Below are 27,789 nucleotides of genomic sequence, written 5' to 3' on the forward strand. Positions count from 1 at the left end.
TCACGTTATGACAACCCCGTCTTAATGTGTTGTCAAAAACAGCAAGGATATACTTTGCAGTGACACCCAGGTCTCACGTTAAGACAACCCCATCTTAATGTGTTGTCTAAAACAGCAAGGATATACTCTGCAGTGACACCCGGGTCTCACGTTATGACAACCCCGTCTTAATGTGTTGTCTAAAACAGCAAGAATATACTCTGCAGTGACACCCAGGTCTCACGTTACTACAATCCTATCTTGATGTGTTATCTAAAACAGCAAGGATATACTCTGCAGTGACACCCGGGTCTCACGTTACTACAATCCTATCTTGATGTGTTGTCTAAAACAGCAAGGATATACTCTGCAGTGACACCCGGGTCTCACGTTACTACAATCCTATCTTGATGTGTTATCTAAAACAGTAAGGATATACTCTGCAGTGACACCCGGGTCTCACGTTAAGACAATCCCATATTAATGTGTTGTCTAAAACAGTAAGGATATACTCTGCAGTGACACCCGGGTCTCACGTTATGACAACCCCATCCCGTTAAGACAACCAGGTCTCACGTTAAGACAACCCCCATCTTAATGTGTTGTCTAAAACAGTAAGGATATACTCTGCAGTGACACCCGGGTCTCACGTTAAGACAACCCCGTCTTAATGTGTTGTCTAAAACAGCAAGAATATACTCTGCAGTGACACCCAGGTCTCACGTTAAGACAACCCCATCTTAATGTGTTGTCTAAAACAGTAAGGATATACTCTGCAGTGACACCCGGGTCTCACGTTATGACAACCCCATCTTAATGTGTTGTCTAAAACAGCAAGGATATACTCTGCAGTGACACCCGGGTCTCACGTTAAGACAACCCCATCTTAATGTGTTGTCTAAAACAGTAAGGATATACTCTGCAGTGACACCCGGGTCTCACGTTAAGACAATCCCATATTAATGTGTTGTCTAAAACAGTAAGGATATACTCTGCAGTGACACCCGGGTCTCACGTTAAGACAACCCCATCTTAATGTGTTGTCTAAAACAGTAAGGATATACTTTGCAGTGACACCTGGATGTCACGTTAAGACAACCCCATCTTAATGTGTTGTCTAAAACAGCAAGGATATACTCTGCAGTGACACCCGGTTCTCGCGTTATGACAACCCCATCTTAATGTGTTGTCTAAAAGAACAAGGATATACTCTGCAGTGACACCCGGGTCTCGCGTAAGGAGTCCACCCTCGGTTATGTGGTGCAGTATCCATCACCTGAAGCCCTTTCATACCCTGAGTCCAACGCCATCCTAGGGCGTGAACCCAGCAAAGGAGGCATTTTGTAAATGTGTTTATTTCCGCCCTAACGGCAGTAACGAGATTTCACAAGGCGCAATGGTTTTCTGATCACAGGAGCACCTCAAGCGTTCTTCTGACATGAAGTATAACAGCCCACAGACCTCGCCATCCGTGAATACATCATCTCTTAAAACTTGACTACTTTCCTTCATGATGGTTTGCGAAAGACAAAGCCATCAGAAATAAACCTGAGGTTTCGCTTAAAATAACATTATTATTCGTGCACATTTTTGTCCAACCCTCATTGAATCATAACAGTCTTGCAAGTGATCATCCACCTGAGAAGGTCCCAAGAATGACTAAGAAGAATAAATCTGTTCTCCATCACCTGTGACTGTGTCCATGCACCGATATGCCACGCACGGCTCCCTCGCTGCTTCTTTCATCTCATCTTTAAAGCAAATCACCAATCTCCTACCGTCTTGTGATCAAAACACCTTTCCCTATTAATGTACGAAAATTAAATCTTAGCTAGGCTGAAGCTTGGATAGCCATTTCCTGTTATTGAGTCGCTGGGGTATACAAATTTTCGCCTGAGAGCTAATAACCTTTAACAAGTACGGCAATTTTGTGCCTTTTATTTCTGCCAAGCTACAATTAACCTTTTAAGGTAGAAGAAATGACTTCGATCTCAGGGGTAAGATGCAGAACGAACAAAGAGCTAGATTGCGGGCCGTTACATCACTCGATTGGTCTTTGTTCGACGGTTGTTGAAGCGAAGAGGGAAGGAAACTCACCTATAGGAGTTGGAACACATCGATACCTGGCGGGGAAATCTTTCGTAATGCAAAGCATAGGGCACTCCTACAAGCTGACAGCGTGGCTCTGCCGCTATTACCTCAGTTGTCAGACTTGTCGATAAGCGTTATGTCATGTTTTTGACGTCATTGTCGCTGGCCCTGTAAACATCATCTAATCAAGACCAAAATATTGACTACGGGACAAGAAGTTGAATAATTGCGCTTTTATCGCCAAGAAACAGATCGATAGCCACTTACACATAGTGAGACGTGATTTGGCTTGGCATGTCTACGAGAGTAAGAGCTTAGTTAACCACTGAAGGGGTGCGGTACTTGACTGAAGTTTTTATTTGTAAATATCAATATTCTTTCAATTAACCTTATATAAAAATAAAACATAAGTGTAGAAAAGGTCAAACGTGTTTCTTTTTAGACGCTATATTCAGAAGTATTGTGTAACGACTTTTTTGTGTGGATTGTAGAAACAAACTATGATGAATATTGGATGACTGGTTAACTTCGCTACTTCAGGAAATATGACACGTAATCGACACAATTTTATTGTCTACAACCAGTAAAGGATGGGTGTAAGTCGCCATTACTTTGACAACTCAGGCTTAAGGTCGGTTCTAAATTCGAATTGTCGAATATAGTAAGATATTGCAGTCATGCATATCTCGTTGTTCGAGTTATTATGAACATGTCTAAGACGAAGGGAGGAAATGAACGCGTCTAAATGTAAAATATGAAACTGGCGTGAACATACCTGACCTTATGAACTGCGTTGAGAACTTTCAGTAGTGGGAGTCCGTCGTTCACTGATATTAACCCGTTAAACGAAACATCGACCTTGACACGCTGACATTGCTCCCACTCATAGCGGACCAGCAGGGTGGTTTGCAAGACAGGTAATAAGGTATATACCACTGCACGAGCGAGTAGGTTTAAAAATGAGATTTTTTTGTTGTCTTTTCGACAGAAGGGATAGAATCTGAACATAATCATATGCATGTAGTCAGTTTGCAATGTAACATAATTACTAATCATCACTTGCTTGATAACGGTTAGAATCTACACCGAAACGTCGCATCTACTGCAAGGAAAATGTTGTCTATGCATAAAAAACGTTTCTCTCCATTACACCTTTGGAGCTTTTAAATGCCACTAAAGGAAAGTACGAAACTGCCTGGGAAAATATACACTTGAAATATGGATTTGACAAATATAATTAAACTTAAAAAATAAATATTACAAATAATCCGCAAACAAGAATGAAAACAGCTGCAAGCTACTCAGATCCACACAAACCTTTGATACTGGTTTCAGATGTATCAATATCAAATCACCGTTCCCCGTTGGTTATGTTTGTTCATCAATTATTAAACGTGAGCGTTTACTTTCGTTTTCCCGGCAGTGTGTATGGATAAAACAGAAGTACAACAATACAACAAGACATTATGCCACTCAGGCCTCCAACACAAGTAATAGGGACACTTTTGTTGTCAAAGAGAATATGCTGTAATTAATGTGCGCGTGCGTGCGCGTGTTACTGTACGCGAATGGGCGTGTGTGTCATATAGATGCAGTATAAGATTATAAATGATGTTGTGAATTCGTTGCCACAGTGGAATTCAAATAGATCCATAAGTCATGTGTATATATACATCTGTCTGTCTGTCTGTCCGTGAATTGATGAATGTAATTGTATTGTATATCTGACGTCGTCTTTCAAACATACATCATTAAAGTGTCCAAAGCACGATTTAGATTTATAATGATATACGAATATATGTGTCAGCGCGACTGAAATATAGAGAAAGTCATGTAGACGGTAAGCAGCTGTAGCATGTGATCAGCATTCGCCAAGGTCGATGTCACCGTGTCAGCTTAGCATCAGATCCACGCTTTACCTACCACTGTGGAGGGGCGGGGTTGGTCACGCCCAACACTATCACTACCGTCATACATATGTATGTAACAAACAACAACTTGCGATATGCTTTTACTTTATAGTACTTACACAACGGACATGAACTGAACAACCACAAAAGGAATTTAGGTTTCGCTCTGTAATATGGAAATAGCTACCCTCCTGACACACATACATGTACATGTAAATCGCGACCATATGTAATAGCATTACGCATATGCTTGGAAATGTAAGACACATAACAAACGACAATATTGATGAATAACACCAATGTCATGCATGATAGCTCGCTATTACCAATACAGATGCATGCTCGATAATAAACACAGGTAGGAGAATATATCACAACTATGACCGAGTTGGCCTAACTATGCATATGTGTCTGTTAGCTTTTTAATAAATGACCCCCCTCCCTCCCTCCCCACCCTCCTTTTTTAAGCACTGTGTCCGTTGGTTTTACCAAAGCGACAAATGCCCAAGAATTTGTGGATTTGTGTACCCAAACACGCCAATGCCGGACATAAGGAAACCAACACCAGTGTTTTCATGCAGGCTGAATGAAACAGAAAAAACAGGTTATTCGACAGTGGAGTTTAGGCTTCTTCTGGTCACCATATTGTTGGCTTCTTCTTGTCACCATGTTGTTGGCTTCTACTAGTCACCATAATGCCATATTGTTGACTTCTCCTGGTCACCATGATGTTGGCTTCTACTGGTCACTATGTTGTCGACTTATCCTGGTCACTGTGTTGTTGGCTCTTCCTTACCACGATGTAGATGGCTTCTCCTGGTCACCATGTTGCTTTCTTTGCCTGGTCACCATGTTGTTAGTCATCATGATATTGGCTTCTCCTTGCCACCACAATGTTAGCTTCTCCTTGTCACTATGTTGTCGACTTATCCTGGTCACCATGTTGTTGGCTTCTCCTCGCCACCATGTTGTCGACATATCATGGCCACTATGATGTTGGCTTCTCCTGATCACCATGTTGTTGGCTTCTTCTGATCACCATGTTGTCGATTTATCCTGATCACTATGTTGTTGGCTTCTCCTGATCACCATGTTGTCGATTTATCCTGGTCGCTATGTTGTTGGCTTCTCCTGGTCTTTACGGTGTTGACTTCTCCTCGCCATCATGTTGTCAACTTATCCAGATCACCATGTTGTCTACTTATCGTGGTCACTATGTTGTTGGCTTCTCCTGGTCTTTATGTTGTTGGCTTCTCCTGATCACCATGTTGCTGGCTTCTTCTGATCACCATGTTGTCGATTTATCCTGGTCACTATGTTGTTGGCTTCTCCTGATCACCATGTTGTCGATTTATCCTGGTCGCTATGTTGTTGGCTTCTCCTGGTCTTTACGTTGTTGACTTCTCCTCGCCATCATGTTGTCAACTTATCCTGATCACCATGTTGTCTACTTATCGTGGTCACTATGTTGTTGGCTTCTCCTGGTCTTTATGTTGTTGACTTCTCCTCGCCACCATGTTGTCAACTTATCCTGATCACCATGTTGTCTACTTATCCTGGTCACTATGTTGTTGGCTTCTCCTGGTCTTTACGTTGTTAACTTCTCCTCGCCATCATGTTGTCAACTTATCCTGATCACCATGTTGTCTACTTATCCTGGTCACTATGTTGTTGGCTTCTCCTGGTCACTATGTTGTTGGCTTCTCCTGGTCACTATGTTGTTGGCTTCTCCTGGTCTTTATGTTGTTGGCTTCTCCTGTTCACCATGTTGTTGGCTTCTCCTGTTCACCATGTTGTTGGCTTCTCCTGTTCACCATGTTGTTGGCTTCTCCTGGTCACCTTGATGTTGGCTGTTCCCGGTTATAATATTGTCGACTTTTTTTCAACAGCTATTTCACTACAAAAAGCCACAAAAACAAGTGGTCAAGAGTTTTTATCGTAGATTGCTTGCTGATTTTGAGACGTATGGATCATGAAGCATATCCCCAATGCTGGACATTCTGATAGAGATCTTATCATGAAACTTATCCCCAATGCTGGACACCCTGACACAGATCTTGTCATGAAACATATCCCCAATGCAAGACATCCTGATAGAAATCTTATCATGAAACATATCCCCAACGCTGAACATCCTGATAGAGATCTTATCATGAAACATATCCCCAATGCTGGACATTCTGATAGAGATCTTGTCATGAAAGATATCCCCAATGTTGGACATTCTGATAGAAATCTTATCATGAAACATATCCCCAATGCTTGACAGTCTGATAGAGATCTTATCGTGAAACATATCCCCAATGCTTGACATTCTGATAGAGATCTTATCATGTAAGATATCCCCAATGCTGGACATTCTGATAGAAATCTTATCATGAAACATATCCCCAATGCTTGACATTCTGATAGAGATCTTATCATGAAACATATCCCCAATGTTGGACATTCTGATAGAAATCTTATCATGAAACATATCCCCAATGCTTGACATTCTGATAGAGATCTTATCATGAAACATATCCCCAATGCTTGACATTCTGATAGAGATCTTATCATGAAAGATATCCCCAATGCTGGACATTCTGATAGAGATCTTATCATGAAAGATATCCCCAATGGTGGACATCCTGATAGAGATCTTATCATGAAACATATCCCCAATGCAAGACATCCTGATAGAGATCTTATCATGAAAGATGTCGCCAATGCAAGACATTCTGATAGAGGTCTTGTCATCAAAGATATCCTCAATGTTGGACATTCTGTTAGAGATCTTATCATGAAACATATCAACAATGCATGACATTCTGATAGAGATCTTATCATGAAACATATCCCGAGTGCTTGACATCCTGATAGAGATCTTATCATGAAACATATCCCCAATGCATGACATTCTGATAGAGATCTTATCATGAAACATATCAACAATGCTTGACATTCTGATAGAGGCCTTGTCATGAAACATATCAACAATGCTTGACATTCTGATAGAGATCTTATCATGAAACATATCCCCAATGCATGACATTCTGATAGAGATCTTATCATGAAACATATCCCCAATGCATGACATTCTGATAGAGATCTTATCATGAAACATATCAACAATGCTTGACATTCTGATAGAGGCCTTGTCATGAAACATATCCTCAATGCTGGACATTCTGTTAGAGATTGGAGACTGTTTTCAAGAAAGTAGGGTGGAAAGTGGATGGTGGCACACATCCTGTGTAGTCATCATCTACGCGTGGGTTTGCAGCACGCGGACATCTGTTTAATATAAAAATGCACAACGTGTTGTATCTGAAAGTGTAGAATAATGTATCTTTTGGCCACGAGACATAGGCCAACCTAGTGGCAAAGAAGCAAAATGTGTTCCGAAAAATGTTCTTTCGAAGTGGAATGTTCTATTTTAAGTAATCTTCAATGGAAATATGCAAGTCCATTCATAAACTTTGCAATTATATATAATTATTAGCAGATCGGTTAATAACTGTGGACAATTAGACATACAAAAGAAAATCAGTCAATTAAATCTGCCAATGAACGTGCAAATGCGCTTAATTTAAGTCGATCTAGAGGGAGTGCGGAGATGCGCACTTTTAGTCTTGAAAGCTTATTAAATGACCATTGAATCCCTCGTGAAAACGACTGGAAACGTACTGTGCAGTATCTCCCCCATCCCCACCAAAAAAGCCGTATCCGCCATGGTCAACAGCCGAGGGAAAGGAAATCAGTCAACAGTGACAAGTTTAGTCTAGCTGTTTATAATATTAAAAATAGGGCATATTCAGGATATTCTGATAGGAGCTCAGTACAGCGGTTCTTCTCGAGATTTTCGTAAGGACAAACTTTAAAATATTTCCTCTAAGAGATAATTCCTTTTAGAAACAAGTACCGAGGAAAACATAAACCTGTGAAATACTTTCCACTCAGGAAATTGTTAATCTGTGAAAGTGTTGAATTACACCGTGCAGGAAAATATGAGCGTCTTGAGATAAATGAGACTACAGAGTGTTACTAGTAATCAACTCGATTCATTGCTCGGCGCTGTCGTTAAGCGAACAGCGGTTCTCAATGTCCACAACTTAAAATATATTACGCTGTATTGCAAATATATTAAGTTTTATTGCTAACAAATAAGTGTTATAACAAATTGCTCTAAAGACAACGCATTTCCCAGGTGATTATTACTGCTGGACATTCCAAACAAACGATGAGAATAGAGGGGGAGCTAAGCAGACCCCGCCCCCTGCAGGCAGTGTCCGTTAACGCACCCACGCTCCCGAAGAACCAACCACTGATGCTTCATCCTCAGTGGTTGTTACAGACGCAGTCGGGAAGCAAGACGGTCGTTAACAGGCTGAACCGGCGGTGGAGCATCCTTTGAGTGATTCATGTACAGCGTCGTGTTGTGTCTGGTGTGCGATGGCGAGATTGGTGCTGTAGGGAGGAGCATGGTGTGTGAAAATATGCGTTGTTGTGGCGAGCATGTTGTTCTGCGAAGGTGTGTGTTGTTCCGAGGAGCATGTTCTATGAAGATGAGTGTTGCTGTGAGGAGCATGCTGTTGTGGCGAGAGTTGTTTTGTGAAGATGTGTGTTGTTGTGAGGAGCATGCTGTTGTGGCGAGAGTTGTTTTGTGAAGATGTGTGTTGCTGTGAGGAGCATGTTGTTTTGTGAAGATGTGTGTTGCTGTGAGGAGTATGTTGTTTTGTGAAGATGTGTGTTGCTGTGAGGAGTATGTTCTTTTATGGAGGTGTGTGTTGATGTGAGGAGTATGTTGTTTTGTGAAGATGTGTGTTGCTGTGAGGAGTATGTTGTTTTGTGAAGATGTGTGTTGCTGTGAGGAGTATGTTGTTTTGTGAAGATGTGTGTTGCTGTGAGGATCATGTTGTTTTGTCAAGACGTGTGTTACGGTGAGGAGCATGTTGTTTTGTGAAGATGTGTGTTGCTGTGAGGAGCTTGTTGTTTTGTGAAGATGTGTGTTGCTGTGAGGAGCATGTTGTTTTCTGGAGGTGTGTGTTGATGTGAGGAGTATGTTCTTTTGTGAAGGTGTGTGTTGATGTGAGGAGCATGTTGATTTGGCGAGAGTTGTTTTGTGAAGATGTGCGTTGCTGTGGGGAGAGCAGTGTAGTGTGTAAACGTGCATTGTTGTATGTAAATTCATGTTGTGTTAAGTGTAGTTAGCGTGAAGACTGCATTATTGCTGCTAAGATTTACGAAGCTCCCTGAGCGTTGATAGTCGTAATTGCTAAACATTAACACTAACTTCACGACTATCTTACCGTTAAGAGAGCTTCCAAAATCTGCACCCTCGACCTAAATTTTCGAAGCCACCCATTACTTACAGCACTAAGAGGGCTTCGAAAATCTAGGCCTTGGTGTTTAAGCTTGCTGTGAGTGCTGATGCTGACACATGTTGTGAGTGCTGGTGAATTATTACTGTAGTGTGTGTATTTTTGCGGTGAGTGCTGGTGTTCACGCTTGCTGTGAGTGCTGGTTTTTAAATTTGTTGTGACTGCCGGTGTTTGAGCTTGTTGTGAGTGATGGCGTTTATGCTTGGTGTGACTGCTTTGTTAAGTTTGCAGTGAATGCTGGTGTTTGCACTTGTTGCGAGTGTTGCTGTGAAAGCTGTGAGTGATTGTGTTTATGCTTGCTACGAGCGTCTATACATGCTGCGAGTGCTGGACTTTACGCTTGTTGTGAGTGTTGGTGTCAATGCTTGCTGTGAGTGTTGGTGTCAATGCTTGCTGTGAGTGCTGGTGTTTACTCTTGCTGTGACTATTGGTGTTTATGCTTGTTGTGAGTGCTGGTGTTTATGTTTGTTGTGAGTGCTGGTTCGTGTATCCATTTGTTTTTGTGTGTGTTGACTGTTTCAGTGTTGCTGTTTCTGTCATGGTGCAGTCGTTTCCATGTCACTGGTCCCAGTTATACTCCCCATCCCTGCGACTATCTTTGCCTGATCCTGTCTACACATGGAGAGTGCACCTGATGGTGGTCAATGTCTCTAGCTGTCACTTGTCTGATTGTGGCACTGAGCCCATGTGCCAGATATACGCCCTGAACCAGTGATTTAGACCTACATTCTTGCTCTATGCCTCAGCATGTGCCACAGTGTCTTACATCTGTCAGCATTATACACAGGCCAGTGAGTGAGTGTCTTGGGCTTTACACAACATTTAGCACGTGAAGGCGTGAAGAGCAAAACCCTTTAACAACCAGGCTACTCCACCTAACTTCCATGCCAGGTAAACCCCCAAGGTTGCCACTTCACCCTTTCCTTCCACCTAAACCCGACATGCCATGGTATAACTGGAATAGTGCTCCAAACAGCCCTAAACCCATCTCACTCACTCTCAGAAAGTGACAATCCAGCAGAAAGTAGGTATGAATATTATCTCACATTTATACACCAGCAAATATCCATGACTTCCTACTTCCACGACTTAACAAGCAAAAACAAAGCCAAGATTTATTCATAATTATTTATTTGATAACAGCTACAATATTATCATGTAAAAGTTAGGAAAATATAGAAAAGGTGGAAAGGCAAATTTCTCCCAGTCACAGTTGACTGACCACACCCAATTTGGAGGAACCTGGTCAACACTTAGAAGACATCACAGTGGATGCCGCAACGTTGTAGTACTGATGTACCCACATGGTGTAGAGCTGGGTGGGGCATCAGCTGGACAAGGGTGTGGGTGCCAGGGTAAGTCCGGCTCTCCACATGACCAGGGAAGGAGGAATCAAATTCTACACAAATAACCAACTTAATTTAACTGGGAAAACAATTTGGGTGAATTTTACACCGCTTTCTTTCATCCGAGAACCTGATGGAAAACAAAGTGTTGTAGACATAATTTCAGCTGACAAATATTTATGGCACATGTGTGTATTTAGTTTGTATGGACAATATACTGCAATAATGGTGTTGCAATCTTGATGTTAAGGTATGTGAAACAGTGAAACGACTTTGGTTATCCAGACCTCAACTTGATTCATTAACCTTTGCTTACATGAAATGTGGACGACTTAGATTTAGAAGATACAATCTTCTGAATTAGCTTTTAGAAAAAGAATATTAAAATGAGAGTTCATAAATCAGAAAATAATCACAAAGGTTGAAAATATGTGTCAAAAACTGTATTCTTTGTTTTCCAGCAAGTTGCATGCATCCCTAACTACAAGAGTTACCTCCCCACAACCTTCACACAGAGCCAGCTTACACAGGCCAGCAATAACAACATTGTGAGTAGATAATGAGAGTCTTGCAGCGTCAGTAGCTGACCACTCACTGACCACCAGCAAGGAAAAGGCAACAAAAGTCTCACAGTAGTTTATATACAAAGGAACAAGGCTGATATTTAATAATACATGACTTCAACCTCAAAATATAATTTCACACATACTTATAATAGTGTAAATGACATCATTTGGAATGGTAAATATCAGACATCGATTTTCAATCAGAAAATGATAGACAAATATAAAGTATTATGCTTTCTACTCTACCACAACAAAGACGACTAGTTCAATGGAATTCTCCTGATCCGTACAGGTCCGATTATGGACAATGATTTGATTACCGCAGTATTGAGCAAAGACTGCATGGCACCAATGGGCATTTTCACAACAAAACAATGAGAAATAAATAAAAACAACACAGTTGAGTAAAGCGTAGACAGAAATCACAGGGTCTTATCATCCCTACTGCTTGACTTGCACAATGTGCAACCAAGAGGTGAGAACAGGTTGCACTCAATCCTACACCTAGGAATGTTGCACCAAATGCAACCATACTTTCAAGTTGCACCAAATGCAACCAAACAATTATTAATTTCTGATTAATTACAAACCCTCTATTGCAAAAAAGTGCAACCAATCACTAGCACTGGTTGCGCTGTATGATGCAATATACACTGCATAATATTTTCTGTACCGAGAGGCTGCACACAGTTTTTGATGTAGCAGTGATTAAAGGTTACCTCAAACCATAATCTGTTCTTGTAGTTCAAAACATGTATACATGAACATAGGACACAAATTTCACCATGATGTCCTTCAAAGAATAATTTTTCAATACAATAACTTGTCGAGTACTTTCAAAGTATAACCTTTGCTTAATCCCCTGGATTTGATGGAGTATGAAACTGTCATGAACCTTTGGTGTTGGAAAAACTACACTGTTATTGCACAAAGTACATGCTCATAGTGAAAGCATCTTGCTATGGATACTATTTTCAAGCATGAAATTAAAATGTGAAATGATCCCATATGAAAGTTGCTGACTCATCCATGTGTGCATGTATATATACACGTGTGTACCAGTACAGGTCATTGCCCAGCAACACAAATAATGCTAGAAAAACTAGAATCTAAAAAACACATCATAAGAAATAGTTTTATATTATGCTCATTCATGCATATGATAAACGGTCTGAACACAGTCTGTGTCTTCTACACTACATACTATTATACAGGCAGATTATATGCATTTGGAAATAAACAAATTACTGTCTACGAATGTCTACCTTTAGCCTACAGAGATCTCTGGAAAAGACAGCTAACATTGCACATTTCTCTCAGTAACATCTGACTAAGTGATGTAAAGAGAAAAGGGACTTGGAGCGACTGATTTTGAACAAAGAATCTTCATTGGTTTTACACTGCTGAATTAACCCACTGTACCACACCTTTCATGACATAACGATTATCTGAATAATCACAAAAACAATTTAGGTACTAACTTACAACTCAATAATAAACAACTAAATAAAGTTTCAGTTGTCATAATATCTTTATACTTGAGTAGAAGGAAATCACTTTGTCTAATCAACCAATCTGCCTGACTTGCACCATGCACAAAAAACAGGTTGAACTAGTCCTAAGCAGGGGGATGTTGCACAAAGTGCAACCACATTTTCAAGTTGCCCCCAATGCAACCAGTCTGCAAAGTTATTTTCTGGTGATCATTAATTTTAAGCTATATTTTGCCAAATTAATGAGTGTTGCCTCAAACTGCTGGCTACCCACTCTCTTTATTTTAATGTTACCTCAAACTGCTGGCTACCCACTCTCTTTATTTTAATGTTACCTCAAACTGCTGGCTACCCACTCTCTTTATTTTAATGAAATTTGGCAAATACGAATACTGGGGTGCAAAAAGAATGAAAATGGATAATATGATGATTGCAAGTTCAAAATCAGTACTTGGCTGCCACAAGATGACAAGGGGAGATAGCTCCAAACACTGCGAAAATGAGATTATCTAACAATGAATATGTTTGAGATTATTTGTATTTATTTCTGAATTATGAAATGATTACACATCAAGAAAATAAGGTGAACTCTTTGCTTGATTTTAGCTGAAACCCATTAGGTAAGAGAATATTTTAAAATTATTATGACACATTTTGATTACGTAAGATCTAATTCAAAATAAACTTTCACATAAATTTGATTAGCTTGGTTTTGATCTTTGATCTCAATAACAACAAAATATAAACAAAACAAATTCTGTAATATCATTTGGGTTAAGATCAACTTTTCAATAACTCATAACATTTTTCCTATCGTACTGAACATTTGAATTAGTTTAAGTTACAAAATTGTGTGGAATGTTTAACAACAGCAGATCACAATTAAATAAGTTACCATGGTTACAAATTATGAAGTTTGGTAGTAATGGATTGTTTGCGCAAAAGAATTATCTTGAAGCAATGCAAGAGAACCAGAGTAAACTGTCATGATTATGGACAAAGTGATGACATAGTTCTTGTCCGGACTAAGTGTAAACAGTTTAGTCCGAAGCATTTTGCGAGGTCAACAGAAACTATATATAACATTTAAACACCGTCTGTCATGCAGATCTGAGAAATGAAAATAAACCCAGATAAATATGAAGTTTAGACAAACCATGTTGCAGATGAACACACTGCCTGAAGTGACTAGAGTATGTAACAGCTAAACCCAGCAAAAACGATATTCAACATTATGTCTGACTTCACGACCACATTATGTCTATTTCACTATCACCGCCACATTATGCTCACTGGCAATATTTTCCACAATATTGGATACTGGTAATTATGCATTATTTTGTGCAATAGTTGCATGTCAAAAAATTGTGAAACATATTTAAAATATTAATCATAGCACTTGATAAAAATTATTGATATTATCTCTGAATTATGAAAAGAATAATAAATATGCATTTCCCATATTCTTGTTGTCACATGATGAACAAATAAATAAATATCTTTATAAACAAAGGTTCATATTCAATAATCCTTGTTCAGAGTCAATATGTTTGAAACTGGACCAGCCCCACTCTATCCAGTTTTGACACTGAAGTCGTAGATCATGGAACCAGTATTCCTGTATCTTGTCACATCAGCTGATCAACATTTAAACAGTACCTCCATATGTAAAGAAACATCTTAATTGTTTATGCATCTCCGAGACGTTCCAGCCAGTTTGCTGACTTGAAAAATTCAGGTAACGTGTCGTCCATTCTGGCAATGACCTTGTAAATTGCCTTCTTCCATGATGGCTCAGAATCCTTGCTGGCTGATATAGCTCGGAAAAATTCTCGTAGCGTTGATTGTACCACAATCCGAAATGTCTCAGGCACCTGAAACCCAAGTAAAGATACTTTATATACCTTCCCACACCAAGCCTAGCATCTGCTTAGTCTAAAAAACCAGCCCAAATACATGCAACATTTGTCAGTCAGCCAAAAGCAGCTCACAGACAGGGCTCTGAGTTGAAAAGATATCCATAAAATATTTTAATATACTACCCATCAAAAGTTTAGACTCACTTGTGTAAATGTAGCCACTTTTTCAGTCAACTATTCTAAACTATATAGACTTTGCAAAATATTTGATACTGTTGAAAGGTACTGTTTACACATGAACTGGTTACTGTTAGACAAATTCGTAACATTGAAAAGTTTATTGTCATGGGTTCAAAAACTGATGGAACTCAGTGAAAATTGGCAAATCTTGAACAAAACTTTACACCAAATTGCAGCTGTTCACATGCACGATATCTGCACGTGCTTTTCAGCAATTTGATGCATTATCTCCATGCAGTTGATCTGCATAAGGTTTGCAGCTGGTTTCTGCAGCTGCATATAGTGAGTGCTTTAAGTGAGTTTAAACTTGTGAGGATAAATAAAAAATAAATAAGATTCCAGTTAACTAGCTGTAATAATTTACAGGAAACTGAACAATATTAATTCTGTGATATTTACAGGAAACAAAACAATATTAGCTCTGTGATATTTAAAGGAAACAAAACAATATTAGCTCTGTGACATTCACAGGAAACATTAGCTATGTATATTAGTTGTGTGAATTTTGTACTTAACTACACTACCTTAAGCTAAGGATATTTCACAATCAACTTAACTTCATTAGATTTATGATTTTGAATAGGTATGTCTTGCACAAACAGGTCAAATTATGTTCATCTCAGTGAATTCCCAGATATCCTCCCCTCAGTATTACTATCATTTTTACAACCACTAAATGTCAGCATGATGCATGCATTTAACTCCAGCAATTACTGCCAGAAGGTGGATAGTAACAAGCTACTTTCACTAAACAACAATGCCTCCCAGATTTGTTTGTCCTACAGTTCTGTCCATATTTCTAAAGATGTTTGATGTTTAGAGTCAGCCATTCTTTATACAAGGAATGAATCGCTAAGATGACAATGCCATGCAGTGATTAAGCGTGCCCTTCTACAATAAGGCCTTTCTCAAATGAACAGCAACAAGCACATGCACTGTTGAGCTAGTGATGCCGTTCTGAAAAGGTCACTATATAACTCTTCCTTATCAACCAATCAAACATAAAACTAGATTTATTTTGGGAAAAATTATTTAGTGAACTGTTTGAGAGCGTGTGGCCTGTCCTGGGTGACCTTGTGTTGAGTAATGAAGCACCCGCAACACAGGTGAGCATCACACCTGTAATAAACGATTTCATTCATGACTTCAATGACAAGATGTGGTCTCCAACTGGCCATCTTCTGCCTGAGTCGTAAGTGATTTCTCGTGTTCCGCCATCGCATCAAAGCTCAGTTATTGAAGGAAGTGGTGCGAGACGGCTCCAACAAAGACCCAACGTCCACACACAAGAAATTAATGAGAAACCTACATAAGCTAAAGATGACAGAATAATGTGTGCATTAAGCGACTTGAAAAACTCACAAACTCTCTGATTGCGAGTTGTATTGTGTCAAGTCCACATGCCTGAAAGGTTGCTTTAAAGACAATTGTCCAATCGATCATTGTTAGTCTTAGTAGGAGGAAAGTCATGTAAGTAGTCATTGATGTGGATTGACGATGCAATCTGACATCGTGCAGGCCGTTGAGGTGGCCGTTATTGACAACAATCTTTGATTGAAGGGCAGTCATCTTACATGCATCCAAAGGTTAGGCAACAAAATGGCTGGGGTTCTACAAGAGATATTTAATCTTGTTACGCAGAAATCCTCTTAGCAGGAAAGCTTGGCGTTTCACTGCTTCAACTGACTAAATGTCTTAAGTGGATACTGAATGGATACATCCCGCAACAACCTCACATTACTGAAGAACTCTGCCCATTTTTTTCATCCTCATTTTTATTTTTCATCAGTATAATATTTTTACCTGTCAACTCTAATTCCAATCTTTCATGAGAATATAAGCCCTCTTCTAGCTCATGGAATAATCTTGTTGATTTTCATAAAAAATATCACGACCATTTTCTTTGGAACTTTGGAATCGCTGACAGGATTATGGAATATTTTGTAGTTATTTTCTCATGAAGAACAAAGATGCTATTTTAGAATATTAATCTTCCTCCAGGAATTAGAGGCATGAAATATTGGCCATTTCGTGGGATCAGTCTATTTATTTTGGGTTTTTTTCTGCCTATATTAAATCTTATGAGTAAAATAATTTTTGTTAAACACATATTTCTTTAAATCTTAATTTGAAAAATACTCTTTTTTATTTTCATTAGAAAGATAACCTTAAGACAACCCTGACAAATGATTCTTTCCCCTACTTTGATTCTGCCTCTTGGTGTTTGGGCAAGAAACTACGCAAAACAATAAACAATGATTCTAACAAAAATAAGCAGATTGTTAGTGTGAATGGGATACATAGAATTAAATTCAAATGACCAATACAATTCTGTTACTGGAAAGCATAATCTACTTAGCCGCTCATTTCAGAAAATATATGCATCTCACCTTAAGACAGCCATAATAAGTTCTGTTCGTCTCTTTAAGAAAATTTGAGAGAATTGGTTTTTTTTATAAATTGTGGAAAGACAAAAAAATCTCCAGGACATGTGGAATGGTGTTTTGAGCTGGAGGATGTAAATACCTCTATCTGGTTGTTGCGGTTGTAGTGAAGGTTCAACACACGATACAGTTCTGAGTCTGCTGTCACCACAATGTCCTCGATGTGCTTGCACCCTTCTGCGATTGACTGTCGAGCAAATTTCTCCATTTGGATATAGTAGAACTCTCTGAAAATAAAGGAAAACATTTTACAAAAATGTTTAAATCTATCAAGGGTGTCAGCACTACTGATGCAACAGCAATATAATTTGGGTCTTGATTATTGTACGTGTAAAATTGTCTCATAGAAGTCGCTTTATTTTTTTTCAGAAATAATTCATAAATTACAAAAATAATTTCATTTGTTCAGAACAAAGTACAATAACTGCCTATAATTCAACATTGCTCTGCATTGTGATCTAGTGTGTAGGTTACACACCCGTGTAAGGGACTACAATTTATTCAGGTCTACCAAGGCCTAGAAATAGGTGACTTGACTCAGCACATCTGTAAGCAGCTTGTAGGACAAGTTACACTTGGCAGGGCAACAAGTCAAGACCAAATGACGGGACACAACTCCCTCTGACAGCCAGGACAAAGTTAAGGACAGACTGGAATTAATCTCAATTAAGTGATAATTTTCCCTCCTCGCTTCCATGATTATACTTGATAGGGGAAGAGACATTTAACGGACATTATTTCTCTGACTGCAGCCTCTCAAGCCTCCACACAATGGTGGTGGAATTGTCTCCGCTAGCGATTAGCCCCCGCTTGTATTTGAGCAGGGTTCTGAAGGAGAGCGGTACCCAACAAGTCCGCCTGGGAACTACGGCGTTGACATTTATCATTTCCTTCTGGCCTTTCAAATTCAAGTTCATATTTCATGAGAGAGAGGCCCTGCCGACGAGATGAGGGTCGACTTAAAACTGATTATCATTAATATAAGAAGCGAATACAGGGCTTGTATTGCCAGGGTCTCCCCCAGATAGCACTTCCTGATAGCTTTTCTCCCTGTTAGGGCACAACCAAGTATAGAGAGGCCTTCATATTGACATCATAAAATGCTAATCTTTTCCTACATGGTCCAATTATTCAATATGAGAGCAGACATTTTATCCACGGCCCACATGGGCCTAAGTGTCGCCTCTACCGTTTGTCTGACGGAGATGGGGGGTTAATGACAGAAGATCTGTGCCGAGCAAACAAAGGGGTCTCTCTAGGAGAATACGGCTAGTCGCACAAATGCAGGACACACAGCTAATAGCGGTATAATCGGTGCAATTCGAGAAATGTGCCTGTCAAGAGAAATTCACAGAAATGAGTATTAATATCAGAAATAAAGTAGTGGGAAATAATGCAGGGACACCAGGACTGGGAGTCGAGGAGTTGGTTCTTCTATAAAAGAAGCATGTCACGGATGGTGTACATAGAGAAGCCGAAGTGAACATGTAATTTCACACACAGTCACATTATCCTACAGTCACATTATCCTACAGTCACATTACAAACACAGTCACATTATCCAAGTCACATTAACCTGCAGTCACATTATCCAACACAGTCACATTATCCAAGTCACATTATCTAAAACAGTCACACTAGCCAACACATTCACATTATCCAACATAGTCACATTATCCAACATAGTCACATTATCCTACAGTCACATTATCCTACAGTCACATTATCCAACACAGTCACATTATCCAAGTCACATTAACCTGCAGTCACATTATCCAACACAGTCACATTATCCAAGTCACATTATCTAAAACAGTCACACTAGCCAACACATTCACATTATCCAACATAGTCACATTATCCAACAGTCACACTATCCAACTGTATTGCTATGGTACACAATCTACATGTACATTCTGTTGTGAAAGACGTTCACTTGATGCTGCAAGTCTGTGAGTGATTCATTACACAGTGCCAGAAAGGCACTTTGAATACTTCTCATAACTTCTCATACAAACTGTCTAATCTGTCTGTTTACTTTTACAATGTCCTCATTTTCTACTCACTCAGGTACATAAACACATTTATTTACAAACAATTTTTATTAATCAGAATGCTAATTTAGTTCAAGGCAGTCTCTGTATGACTCTCCTGGTGTGTGCTATGGTAAATGGCACAACCAGTCTGGCATTCCCTCAGACATAACCAGAAGCAGCATTCATGCAAATCAAATCAATTTTGACGAAATGATCATGTGACCATTCAAGGTAGCAGGTGCTCCATGAGTACGGTGCTTGATACTGCAAGTTGTCTCCCTTACATACATATCTAGGAAAGAAAATCAATAAAACATTTTTTTCTATCTTCGTAGTTTCATGAATAGTGTTGAAAACCAATAAAAGGTGAATAAAATGTTTGCTTGTCAGCTGGTTCCTATTTCGATACCTTCAGATCCAGCACAATAAAGCAGGAAAACACAGCATCACTACAGATACATATTTGTTAAACACAGCAGAGAGAAAGGGAACTTCCTTATGCTCAAGAATATGTCCCATGGTTTCCTGTAGGAAGTAACGCACAAAGCTTGTCAGCTGACCTCACAAAATATATACTGCTCAAAACAACATAAACACTGGAGTTGGACCTATAACTGTAGTGAATTAGTCATGATAACAATTACAATTTTTCCATCAAACAATAATATATCTATTAAACCACCATAACACGACATTCGTCATGTGAAAGAAATCAACTTCTTCTGCATGGTGTGTCTAATCAAACTTTTACATAGCACTTTTGTACCAAGGCTTCTGTCAATATCTACTATGGACATCCTAGAGAACATCAGAAACAATTTCCAACCCTGAATTGTTCACAAAGGTTCGAGACAAGAGCAAAATTCTATGTCATTCCCTGATTTATCCTTCCAGCATCTGTATTGTGAAACCTGCAGCTGAAATTCAACACTCGATTTTCACCAATATAATAATGATAAAACAGAAATTGTTAATTCAAAACCAAGCCCACTTATTAAGCTTTGCCATTGATGTCTGTAATGCCATACACTGAATTCAGACAGGTAAACTCTATGTGTTTGTGGTCTGAGGCTAACAATAAGTGGTTTCTTTGCATGCATTTGGCACATCGTGGGACATCCTCAACTCTTACTGGAACTCAGGGGCCTGTTTGACAAATTGATTGTAGTGATGCGACAGTTGTAAGTCTGTCTTAACGTATAGGTGTTACAATCACCTTAGTGCTGTATTTGCTTTGTGAAATGGGTCCCTGCTCAGAGTTAATATTGACTATCTGAATCTTCAACAAAATTCCCATGTTTAAAGTTTTCTTCATAATTAATACCATGCATAAAAAATGAAAATTTACATTATAAAGACTGCACTTTCAATGCACAGACAATAAAATAGTGAAGTTCTTTATTTCTGACACTCACTTTTGTTGATGCTAATGTTTAAAAAAGCTCTTGAGTGATCCTTGACACAAAACATCAGTTATAATTTGATCAAGGAAGAATGAATACAGAGAAGTTTCTGTATGGAGTAGCTTGCCGGCTAATCATAGGTCAAATAAAGCAGGTTTATCTTGAGAATAAGAACACAGAAGTGATGGCAACTAAATATGAATAAAACTAAATACTATCAAGTGTTTACATGTCTCCAGCCTTTGTGATGTATGGGCTAAAACTAATGAAAAGTCACACAGATATTCAGCATGAAAGAAAACTCGACTTCAGTATGAAAGTTCAGTATGAGTCAGTTCTGAAGTGATGATGATTTTTTCAGTAGTCACATATCCCAGGTAACTGTTTGAGAGAAATATTCAAGTTTGCACCAAAGCATATTCAATATTTAAAAATACACATCAAAGTTTTGTTATGAAACAAGCATTTTTAATAATCGAGACACAAGTATGTCATTTAGTCTATCATGAAACAAAGCCACCCATATGTGATATGACATCTTTCAAATTCACTGTCTAGGGACTATTGGAGATTAATAGATTCAATTTTAAAAATACAGTTTCAAGAGACCAGAAAAATTATTATTGATGGAAAATTTTTCAAAAAAATAAAACAGGTTTGAATGGGATCTCAAAGTTCTTTTCTTTCGCTGATCCCAGAGTGAGGTCTCAACAATATACGAGTATAGAAATACCTATCACTAAACCATCTGTCAATATGAGAATTTGTACTATATAACCGATAACTGCTGACCATATATAGACAATGGGATTGGGTCACAGGCAGACGGTGTTTAATCCTGGCATATACTTTTTAATCATATGGAAAAATATGAAAGCGTGACAAGAGTTAAGAGATTTATGATGGTAGCAACACCTTTTGGACAGTTTACAGAGTATTATATCCGCAAACCGTAACAGGTGGACAACGATCCCAAAATCTATATGTGTGGGACACTGAGAAATAATATCCTTGTCAAACAAGATATGTATCTTAAGACAGTTGTCAACATGTGCTATTCTGTCAACAATATGGACGGTTACAAAATTATTTGGCCTCAGAGATGACTTCGTTTCTGAAGCAAATGTCTGATTTCTACTGTTTAACCACAACAAAATCATTAATTGTCAACAGGCAGTCGCCACCTTAAATTATCATGAAGTAGAAGTGGCATGAATGAATGATGGGCTTTGGTGAAAAGTAAAGAGCAGATACAATGGATCTGTTAATAAAAGGGGAATGTTAAAAGGGGAATTTCAATCTCCTCAAAAATTTAAACGTTTCCTTATATGCAGCAGACGATACCTAACTCTGGGAGTGACAACAGAATTAACTGAAAAACATGTTATTGAAATATGAACTGTTGAAAGTTTAGTATAGATTTTTCTCGGTGTTTGTCCAGCAACAAAGGTGACTGATGACAGGAGGGACTCTATGTCCTGATCGAAGCATTCTACAACATCAATATCACATCCTTGTGTATTACCTTCAACTTGAACTCAAAATGTAGGGCTGAATATCATAAATTCATAAATATGTTCGACAGAATAATCTGCGTTTTTTCCCCCGCAAATATCACATGAAACATCCTGCATAGCATCAACACTGAAGTTAAGCAACAATTCAAAATCTAATCTCTTAGCATATATTTAAATAAATGGTAAAATGGGAGCTAGGTTTATTTGCATTTCCATATAGTCATGCTGATCATCTTGTTGATGACAAGAATGTGAGCTCTGGTTGGTTTATGGGACTATATACAAGATGGCATGGCCTACAGAAACTTGATACGACATGTCACAGATGTGCCGGCCATTGTTGCTACAGGACTCAGAAAGTGCCATGTACAATTTATGAATTCAACACCTTGGCATTCAGGAGAAACTTACACAAACATTAAATGAAAATTGTTTTCATGGTTGAAAGCACAAATCTAATTGACCAACAATATCATTTTTGAACATTTTTTATCAAAGGAAGCTCCACAAAATAACGGGAAGCTACTTTCATGGATGGATGCAAAAACACAACTGTGTTCAAAATAGTAGATTATTTAATTGAAGAATAAATTAAATAAACTGTCAAGTTAGAATATGTGTACAGACCATTACTACAAACATGCATGGGAAGATCTTCAGTTAGCACACCTTGCAATAAGCAAACTATGTGTCTGTTTTTAGTCTTTCCGGGTTTAATATCGAATCCCTTTAGTTCTTTGTTGTGTTCCATTGTGAACTGCAGCAGAATTGTTTGCCAACTGTACCAAATCTACCCCTCCATAATTGCATTGCATTGTGGGTTTTCAGCTCAAATGTGGCCAAGTAGACCAATACATGTTCTTCTATATAAATGGAAATAAACGGACAAATTATATATGAAAGTTTACAGACTAGTAGCACCAAGTATATGTAGTTTACAGACTAGTAGTACCAAGTATATGTAGTTTACAGACTAGCAGTAATAGCCTACTCCCTCCATGTTTGCTAATCATTTTGGGTGTTCAGCTCCAATATGGACTGACTCACCATCACACAAGGATGTTATAGCATAAAGATATGTTATTCATAATAACCTTGTACAGACTATTTGAAATATTTGACAATCTTATCAATTGAACTGACAATAACTTTATATGAATAACTACAAAGTATATTTTCCTATCTGTGTAACTTTCCTGAGGCCCTGAACTGGTATTTCAAGACCTGGTATCATATACCTGAAATGTTTTATTTCCACACAAAACTATCTCTCACCTTTTGCTTTAAGATTCATTCTTTCTGAACCAAACTCATTTCTTTTCCTGATGATTTATATTGAATTGTCCGACCCTTAATCTATTTACCTCGTGCAGCAAATCTCAATACATGCAAAGCCATTCTTCTCACTGCTTATCTAATAACACTATTTGCGTAATATTTTCCTAATGCCCGTCATCGATGAGTTATGGTCAGGCAGACATTATTGTTGCATATCACACACCCTTACATTTGTAGCTTTGTCATATCAATTGTAGCCAATCAAATTCCTCCTGCTAACGTCTTGCAGGGAAGCATTTATAGTTTTTTAGGATTTTGATAGATTAGACTATCCTACATAAAAATATGAACTGACTGCAAAGTTTTCATTAGTATTAGTCTTCATCTGATTGCATCTCCAAGCTATCATTTTCCTCCATAAACACGGTGATCTAAGACATATTACTTCAGACATAATGACAGCATATTATTTTCCACACGATCATTTCGCGCATTCTTAACAGTGGTGTTTAAATCCGTTTAACATTCAACTTCATCATTTCACTAAATTACACACATTCCTGTAAGATGAACAAATGCCACACTTTCTTTTTCTCAAAACTAAACACTACACTAGCATTTGATTACATTTCCTGATGGATTCCAAAACATGTTACATATTCAGTCACAACTGTTTCAGTGGCATATACTAATTCATATCTTTCCAATTCAGAATGGAAATTAAAAGATAGGTTCATTTAACATCTTAACAATTCAATGAAAAGATAATTTGATCACTGATACCTGACTCCAGTCACATTTTCAAACATTCCCTTTGAGATAAAAACACAAAAAGTTAATCTTTGGTTTATGTCAGTGTACAGAGCCTTCGGGGGCTGAGTTTACACAAGAAGGTCATCACAAAATTGATTTGAGGTTAGGAGTTAATTCTGTTTCATTTTGTACTTGTTCTCAAGTCTGACCAGGTAATGAGCCTGGGGTCAGAGCCTGGATTACAGGTAAGAATATAGCCTCACTTTGCTTGGTTTCAGAGGGTGGGGGTTACCTGTTGCTTGTCACCGTGGCAGCTCATTGCGAACAAGACTTTGGGGATACTCGGGATTGATGGAGCCCTATTCTAAATACATAGGGTGTAAACACGTTGAAACAAGCATTAAGAGAAACACGTTATGTACACAAAAGTTAATTCTCTCTTCTGTGTACTCTGACTGATTTAGCCTCTTGCCCACACAAGAGTTCGGCTGAGAACAGCCACACACCTCACACAACATGTGTCGAATGCTTGCAAGCAATCGACACACCAATTAACTTCCTCTCATATCAGTCTTAAAGACTTCATTTAATCGTGGGAGCTAGCGAACAGAGCATTTGGAAGCCAGCAAACGGAGCATTTCAGAGCCTTGACAGAACCTCAGTTAAAGGGGGAGTAAGGTGATTGGAGGACGAAGCACATGGCCCATCTTGAAACACTGATTAAGGGGGACAATACCCAATCAATAACCAAATGATATCAGTCTTTTCCAATTCTTGTCTGCAATCATCAAATCACACAGGGCCTCAAATGGAACTTTGTAATGCATTTCTCTATGGAGAAAATACATTAAAGATATGAGAATATGAAAATTTAATGTACATTAGAGAAAGTAAATGCCTCTACAATAGCTCTGACTTGACTTTGATGGGGAGACCGAGAGGTTTGTGAATCAACGTGGACAGTCTACGGAGAGAGATCGCCCTTCAGCTTCAGCTCACAATACCCAATTCCAATCTCATACAACTTTACAAATATTAGACTAGGGTGATTAAGATGGAGTGAGCAAACACTCGCATGATTTATAGATACATTGTTGCAGAGCGATAATGGCCGGATAACAATCCCAGCCATTACCTCTCATCACTGTCATCAAAGGAGACAGAAAACCAGCCCGGCCTCTAGGACTCAAATCATATTTGCACCATTAATATTTAAGAAATATGCATTCTCAGGAGCAGGGTAGTGCATCAAGGGGCCGGTTGAGAAGCATGGCATATTTGTACAATATCTCCATCACTATCTGAGGGTGTTGCTGGGACCAACTGTCTCCTCATCCCATCTGTATGCCCCTGGGGACACCAACAATTGTGGCTCTCGAGGACAATGCTGGTTATTATACATAATTCCTGCACCACAATGGCTGTCTTTGTGTGCAGGAAGGCACCGCTACCTGTGTCTATGGTTAAGCCCTCCACTGATTCAACCATTTGTTGCATTTTGCTAATACCCTGTGCAAGTTCATTAAGGACTTAAAGACCATATCGTTTGAGTGGCCTGGCTGCAATTAAACTCTGTCTTGCACAATTTCCTACCGCAATCCAATTCCAAATATTTGCCTGTTCTGAGTTCTCATGACACTTCATTTACTGCTATCAAATCTTTGCATTGCAAATTTCTTCCCTTTGTGATGAACAAAGCAGACCAAATTCTCATTTAAATGAGTAATGGTAGGAGCTATCTTTATGATATTTCCTGCCCATTAACTATGGCCAAGTTGCTGAAATGCAGACACCCAAATCAAAAGAAACTGAAGAATGCCCATATCTAATATTGAGTCACTGGCACGACACGGCAGCCAGGAAGGATTCACCAGTGTGTGCATGCATGCATGCACTCTCTTATATAATTGAGTGCATTAACCTTTCCTTTCACAAAAAGGAAATGCGACTTTTTCAAATGCATCAGGTTGGAGAAAAATGCTCTGATCATTAGAAAATTACATCCTCATTACAACTAGCTATAGTCCTTAACCTTCCAAATCTTTTATGGTTTTTAAAAATGTCCCATCAAATATAAACATATGCAAGGTGTGCGATGCTGGAAGTTCGGTGGAAATATCATTTTAGTTATGGAACAAGTTTTAACTTACCTGAAGTTGCTGAACCATTTGACTAATTGGGCAGTGTTGTTTTTGTTGAACTTGATGTCAGGGAAGTAGATCTTGAGAATTGCAGAACTTGGGTAGCGAACGAAGAAAAACATCAACTTGGCTTTCCGTAAGTGCATGGGTGTTAGATTACTGGTGTAGGATCATTAAGGAACATAGACAATCAAGCAAATAAAATTATATTTTGTTAGTCAAATGCATTGTACTACCACATTATAAAGATCATGACGTACAAACATGACTTCAGATGGTGGAAGGTGAAGTAGTACTGCCAAGACAACTAACTACCATCCCTGCCAACACTTTCTGTACACTATCATACTTCAACTTATTATAACAGAAAGAATAACACCTTTCTCTCTTCATACAGAAAAGGTTATTTCTATTTTTAACTGGAATCAAATACAAGTACATGTACTGTACTTTGTGGATATAATTCACAAGCCTGTATTTGTCACAACAATTAGGCATTTGTCAAAATGACAGAACACTCATTACAATCTGTAACTATTATCTACAAACTTAATGCCTGTATGTTTTTTCATGGTAATAGCTCTCAATATTTCAGATCCTATTAGATACTATTACAAACACTTTCTACATGGTATGCTGAGAAAAATAAACAATTATTTCATTTGAAAGGTTCTGCTGCCCATTGCATACCGTGAATGTTTAGAGAACCAAAATAACATGCTGTGTAATATCATGAAGGAAAATATCACAGAAGGATATTTAATACACTACAAGGAATCTGAATTTGAAACAAAATATTTGCAGAACAAACTGTGCATCTTTAAAGAGTGGACATTATTCCACACCTTGTAACTATGGCAATGCAGAAATTCTGCTAACATAGTTCTAGGAGTACGTTTTTCTGAGATTCTTGTACAGCATGCATTGGTCTCATTTTGAAACATTTTAGAAGTTTTCAACAACTTGCCAAAAATGATTTCTGTCTTGTCTTTGTGAAAATACAATGGTTTATGTCTAACAAATTCTCACTATCTACAGATATTTTTCCAGACTTTCAAATGATTAACTCACATTGGCATTTTGATATAATTTAAATGTTCAAATTTTAACATTTTATTAGGGATTTATTTCTGAAAACAGTTTTATTAGGGAAGAAATATTAAAGGCAGTCTATCCTTTCATCTATCAAACAATTTCAGTTGAAATGTTTCAAATGACTAGTGTTAACCTTCCATTGCTATCATCAGTGCTATTGGCCCATAGGTAAATGTTAAATTGATTCATAAAATGTCAGTCTCACTGCATAATATTGTCCAAATTATTCCATCAAATCACAATCCAATCAATTAAAAAATAACACTGTATATTTC

The 27,789-nt window shown here is 38.4% G+C and overlaps 1 protein-coding gene across 1 annotated transcript in view; it reads right to left on the minus strand.

Annotated features, from left to right (window-relative positions):
* Window positions 1–10,457: 10,457 nt before the first annotated feature.
* LOC137295352 (homeobox protein prospero-like) overlaps window positions 10,458–27,789 on the minus strand; it is a 30,857-nt gene continuing 13,525 nt past the window's right edge. The window contains exons 3-5 of the mRNA XM_067826666.1: window positions 26,429–26,583; window positions 17,374–17,518; window positions 10,458–14,622 (exon numbers count right to left, since the gene is read on the minus strand). Coding sequence (XP_067682767.1) covers window positions 14,437–14,622; window positions 17,374–17,518; window positions 26,429–26,583 — 486 coding nt within the window. The 3' untranslated portion in view covers window positions 10,458–14,436. The remainder of the gene's footprint in view (window positions 14,623–17,373; window positions 17,519–26,428; window positions 26,584–27,789) is intronic.

Source organism: Haliotis asinina, chromosome 8 (assembly GCF_037392515.1).
Source record: "Haliotis asinina isolate JCU_RB_2024 chromosome 8, JCU_Hal_asi_v2, whole genome shotgun sequence".
In the NCBI taxonomy this organism is placed as follows: Eukaryota; Metazoa; Mollusca; class Gastropoda; order Lepetellida; family Haliotidae; genus Haliotis; species Haliotis asinina.